This window comes from Sinocyclocheilus rhinocerous, unplaced genomic scaffold, assembly GCF_001515625.1.
Source record: "Sinocyclocheilus rhinocerous isolate Xijiao unplaced genomic scaffold, SAMN03320098_v1.1 scaffold2032, whole genome shotgun sequence".
Classification (NCBI taxonomy): domain Eukaryota; kingdom Metazoa; phylum Chordata; class Actinopteri; order Cypriniformes; family Cyprinidae; genus Sinocyclocheilus; species Sinocyclocheilus rhinocerous.
Genome location: NW_015634013.1, coordinates 900,415 through 906,617, shown reverse-complemented (window position 1 = coordinate 906,617; position 6,203 = coordinate 900,415). Strand labels below are relative to the sequence as shown.

At 34.9% G+C, this 6,203-nt stretch overlaps 1 protein-coding gene and 1 pseudogene across 1 annotated transcript in view; both read left to right on the top strand.

Moving 5' to 3' along the window:
* The window catches only part of LOC107745022 (antigen WC1.1-like), a 3,648-nt gene extending 3,281 nt beyond the window's left edge, over window positions 1-367 (top strand). Inside the window, exon 9 of the mRNA XM_016558854.1 lies at window positions 302-367. Coding sequence (XP_016414340.1) covers window positions 302-367 — 66 coding nt within the window. The remainder of the gene's footprint in view (window positions 1-301) is intronic.
* A 3,181-nt stretch (window positions 368-3,548) lies between these two features.
* LOC107745021 (soluble scavenger receptor cysteine-rich domain-containing protein SSC5D-like) lies at window positions 3,549-5,689 on the top strand (annotated as a pseudogene).
* The last annotated feature ends 514 nt before the right edge of the window (window positions 5,690-6,203 follow it).

The window sequence follows — 6,203 nt, the reverse complement described above, 5'->3', positions numbered from 1 at the left end:
CCCTGCTCCGGGTGTGTGTTCACTACTGTGTGTGTGCACTTGGATGGGTTAAATGCAGAGCACAAATTCCGAGTATGGGTCACCATACTTGGCCACACGTCACGTCACTTTCACTTTCACTTTACTAACGCAGAGATAAACCTTAACAGACAGACAGCATGAGGGGTAGAAGGACTAACACTTTAAATGTGAATAATTAATATTTGTGTTGTGTTGCCTCCTTTATTATTCAAAGGAAATGAGAATTCAGTCTGTTTGTAATGATGAACATGTTTCTGACTGCTCTGCTCTTCTTTAACAGGGAGTCTCATCTCTGAAGAACTGCATTCTGGGTATGAAGATGCTGATGAGCTTCTCTCAGGTTTGAGAGCTGAAGCACACATTCACTCCACATTACACTCAAAAAAGACTCCTTTTTAATGAATTCATATAAATTAATAAATAAATGAGTGAAGTGAACTAATTCTATTAAATATTTGATTAATTCAATTCAATTCAAGTTTATTTGTACAGCGCTTTTCACGATACAAATCATTGCAAAGCAACTTTACAGCCAATTAAGTTTCTACAATATTTAGTGGTAGCTTATCAGTGGTGACTGTCAGTTAATGTACATATGGCAGAAATGTACGGAAAAATCAATTAAAGACGTAATCAAACAGACGATGAACACTATTAACAGCAATTATTATATGATGCAATCAAACTTATAGCAAAATGTGGTAGTTCTGTATGTTGTTTCAGGGTTGGCATCATCTGAGGTCCTCTGAGGGGTTGGTATTAGTATAAGTATAATACTAATACTAATACTAATACTAATACTACTACCTTTTGATAAGTGACTCAAACGATAAAAAGGCACACAATTTCCATCTAAATTACACAAAATGAGGAAACTAAAGATGCCTAGCAGTACACACATCACGTGAATTAAGTTAGCTGCTATTTGCAATTGTTCAATTTAATGAATAATTGTTATTGAATAATTGTTACTTTATGATACACCTTAGCTTGTACCTGCGATTGTTGATCAGTTAGTACACTGTAAGAAAAATATTGACAAAAATGGAAAAGGTACTAGTAATTTTTCAGGACATTATGTGTTATCCATTATCCATTATCTGTTGTAACCCTGCAACCCGAAAACACAAAATACAATGGGGTGTATGCAGGTAAAAATGCAGGTAAAAACCCTTGAAAATCAATAGGGAAAATTTCTTCATATTAACTGAAGGGAAAAGGGATCCTTCAAATGTGATAAAGTGTTTTATAAACTGATATGTGAGATGTTTTTATGTCATTCTTGATCAGAGGGAGTTCAGGAGGAGTATGACGATGTGATGAGTGTCAGTGAAGATGTGAGAAACCTGTTGGGTAAGTTATTGTAACCCTTTTGTTCTCATTATATTAACATCTTTATTTAGATTTGAATATTTTTAAATATTTTTCCAGTTGTTTAGACTTAAAATATTTATTCAATTACAGTATTTGACATGATTTAATATGTTGTATTTAATAACAGATTATGATGATGTGGAGGAGGAGTCAAACAAAGAAGGGGGCCATTTGGCTCAATGATCTCACCCACTGCTTCGGTTCAACACATCTGAACAAAGTTTGAGTTATTGATATATCGATATTGTTATTGATACGTCATATCTCAGGTTTTTATATTTTTCCCCATTTTTTGTATTAAATCTGTTATGCCTTTGTGGGATTTTGTTGAATTTTTGGCCTTGTTAATAGCAATAAAAAAAAAATTCAGACAAGTTTTTGTATGTCAATAAGAGATTGCATGATCCCTGAAGTCAAATGTATGATCTTACCTTATAAAGCACAACCACAGTGACAATCAAAGACATCCTAAATATAAGCCCAAATAACCATCAGTGATGTAACAGCCCTCAGCTTCACCGCAGAAAGAACTGGAGTTCATGAGTGGATAATGCTGAAAAAATACTTGCATTTATTTTGGATGTGATGAGTAACTTTCACAATAGAAAGAAAAGAAACAACAATAAACTAAAATCAACTGTATCAACTATTATTATCTTATATGATCAGGCGTGTTATAAACCAATCAATTATGCATATTGCTTGTCTGCTGGGCTTTTATATTTTACTTATAAACTACTTTTATATTCTACATTTTACTGTAGAAGTACTGTGTTATATATGTGTAATTCAACGACCTGTAACACGTTTAAAATATTTCTTCTCTATACACCATATATAATAATATAACAATATATTATGCCTTAACAATGCTTAACAACAGAATATTAAAATCCCAGTGCAGCTCATGTCGTATCTATTAATATAAAACAAGCACAGTTGCCTGTTGTGTGACGTAACGCAATTTCATCAATACACGAGGTAATTTCCTACTTTTGATATTCTTTTTTGTAAATTATCCTTACCTGCAGTACTGAGTTTATGAGATCTTCATTGATGACAAACAACATTATGGAGCGGCAGGTTTCTTTTTTCCATTTTATTATCTCTGTGTTAATACAGTATACACTCACTGGCCACTTAAACTGCTCGTTAACACAAATATCTAATCAGCCACTCATGGCTTAATGATTTTAGATAAGTAAGTCTGCAAGACCGCAAGTGCACAAGAAGTGCTATTAATGGATGCCCAGGCTTTGTTCTTCATGGCTAAAGTGGCATTATCATGCCTTTGATATAATGCCAAATGAATATATCTTTGGAATAGAAATCAATATTTATTTACAAATGTTGTCTGAATAGCCCTCTATTTGTTGTACACAAAGAGTCCTGTTCATTTTATAATGTATTAACATACTGTGCTCTTGGTTAGAACATTATAACAGTATAGTGAAAATATTAATACAGAAGAACTGTAGTCCCAAAGCATAACTTTAAAATGTTCAGATTATTATAATTTATATATGTATCACAAATGTCAACAATTTTTTGGGTGTGAAGTAAAGTGTTAAGTGTCTGAAGTGAGCAGTCAGTCATCAGTGCTTGTATCTGCTGTGTTCAGGTTCAGGTTTGATGCTGAATATAAGCTGCAGTGTTTCTGTATCAATCTGCTTTAAGTTTAGTGTGACTTTATCTCCACACTGACTTATGACTGACACGAGTCTGTCCTCAGTGAAGTGTCTCTTCACGCTGGAGGAGGAGCCCCGCTCATCAGCGCTGACACTTTATTGATATATATGGAGAAAATAAAAATGCTGCTTTCTGATTTGTCACTGATTGTGTTTGATGATTTCCTCTGTTGTGTCTAATAAGGTAAGAGTGAGTGTCATTGGCAGCTGTGAGTGTTTCTCTCTTTAGGGGGCTGACAGGATCCAGTTTCTTCAGTGTGTTTGAGGAGCAGAGGAGAAACTTTGGTAATGAATTAATTAGTCTTTTGGGCAAACAAAGAGGGATGGAAAGCTGTCTTGAGATTTATTTTATTGTATTTAGTGGTTACACTAATCACAGCTAGTAAGTATACACAGGGACAGATAAATTTTTTTTTATATATATATATATAAAACATTCTATATTGTATATATGAATTTTATTTTAATAACTGGGATATGACTGATGCTGCTGTGGTGTGTAGAGAGCTGGACTGCGGAGAGGCTGTACAAGCACCATGATATTCTTACTTTGGACAAGGATCAGGAAAAATCTGGATGGATGGAGTGCAGTGTGCAGTGAACGGATCAGAGTCTACACTGCAGGACTGTGGATCAAAAGGATGGGGCACACGTAGTAAAAGCTGTGAACGTCATGATTATGATGCTGGAGTCAGATGCTCAAGTAAGCAATTTCATGCACCTCATTGTTTAATCACCTATTAACCTTCCTTCTCTTAACACAACATATGCAATATAGAATAATTTATTACACTTCATTTCTGAGCTAGTTAGAAACAATACATTTACGAGTAATTGTGAAATTGTAATGTTGAAATGACCCAGTTTTTATGTTTTCAATATTAATTAACACTCGCAGTTATTGTTTGTTTGTAACATTCACAGTAAGACAGGTTCACTAACCATTAAATTGGTTTTATGTATTATGGAAATATTTAGAAACCATAAACTATGGACGATTTACAAGACTTGCTGATGGACCTCACCTGTGCTCTGGGAGATTAGAGGTGCTTTATGGGAACACATGGTACACAGTGTGTGACGCTGCCTTTGACCAGCAGGATGCAGAGGTTGTGTGTAGAGAGCTGGACTGTGGGGCTCCTGTACAGGTGCTGGGAGCAGCTGCTTTTGACAAAGGAGACGCTCAGATGTGGACACAACAGATTCAGTGCAAAGGGGATGAATCAAGTATTCGATTGTGTCCAACTTCAAAGAACATACAGTGCTCTCAAGACAACAATGTGGGAATCATATGTTCTGGTAAAATTTCACTGTTTACCCTGTCAGTAAATAAATAAAATCCAACATTTTAATCAATATACTAAAATATAATTGTTTAATCAACATTTCTAATCAGCATGTAATTTATTATGAACGGTAACAACAGCAATAAAAATAAACAATAATTTCTCCTCCCTCTAAACTAGGGTGACCATATTTTAGTTTTCCAAAAAGAGGACAGTATGGGGCGGGGTTCATGGGCGGGGACGGGCGAGGCTTGGCCTAACCGTATATGTAGCAAGGTTTTTTTTGTTTGCTTATTTTGCTTTTATATTAAATAAAAAGAAAACAAGTAGAAAGAATAGAAAAAGAATAGGGAATGCTAGTGTTAGAAGGTCATTATTTATAATAAATAATAAGAAAATAAGTAGAAAGAATAGAGAATGCTAGTGTTAGAGGCTTTTCTTTCTTTATAAATTAAACAAGTAGTTAGAATAGAAATAGAATAGAGAGTGCAAATGTTAGAGGGTCAAGTTTTTAAATTAAAAAAACAAGCAGATAAAATTAGAATTAGCATTAGAATAGAGAGTGCTAGAGTTAGAGGGTCAAATGAAGATGAAAGAGATGTGTTTTTAGTCGTTTCTTGAAAATATTAAGGACTATTGTGGAATTGTCCTTGTTCAAAATAAATTGCTAGAACTTCATAAATTAGGTTTCTCAGCTTTAGTACCATAGTGACTAAATTTAGTCACACAGATTAATTACCAATGAACCCATTATGCAATCACGCTCCGAAGGATATCAGAACCAAACATCTAATTATATGTATTATATTGAATTAAGATCCCTGAAAATCTTCTACAGGACTCAGCTGATTGGATTGAGTTGGGCTGGTCATTCCACCACGAGGGAACATAATGTAGAAGTCCATGAAAGTTTTATCATAGGTAGAATGCAAAATGAATCGAAAGTGAAAGTAAACAGCGCAAACGCTCATTCAAAAGGACATTTTGGGCAATTAAGAAATCCCGGCCGGACGCATTTTTGTAGGTCCAAAAAGAGGACGTGTCCGGGGAAAAGAGGACGTATGGTTACCCTACTCTAAACTAATCTGTTACATCTGGTTTAAATACGTTTTAATTTCTTGTCCAGGTTACACTGATCTCAGTCTGGTAAATGGCCCTGACATCTGTTCTGGTCGAGTTGAATGTCAGTACTTCAGTAAATGGGGCACAGTGTGTGATGCTTGCTGGGATATGAGAGCTGCCAGTGTCCTCTGGGCAGCTGAATTGTGGGATTGCTGTGTTTGTTGTGGGATCAGACTGGTTTGGAGAGGGAAGTGGTGAAATCTGGGCTGATGTGTTTGATTGTGACGGGAATGAAACAAAACTCTCAGAATGTTCCATCTCTTCACATTCTTCTCTTCGAGTCGAGCTGAATGTTCTCACAGATGAGATGTTGGAGTTATCTGCTCTAGTGAGTCCAAGTTACTGTAACATTTACTGACATTAAGCTTCTGAGACTCAACCTCATACAAAATACAGTGTTTGTTCTCTATACATGTAGGCTACATTTCAGACTGAAGATTAATTCTTGTGTCATTTAAGTTTTGAAAATAATTATGTAAAATTATATAATAATGATATAAAGCATATTTATTATGTAAATATGTTCCTCTGTGGTCTTTAACATATGTGACCCTGGACCACAAAACCAGTCATAAGTGTAAATTTTTCGAAATTGAGATTTATATATCATCTGAAAGCTGAATAAATAAGCTTTCCATTGATGTGTGGTTTGTTAGGATAGGACAATATTTGGCCGATATATAACTATTTGAAAATCTGGAATCTGAGGGTG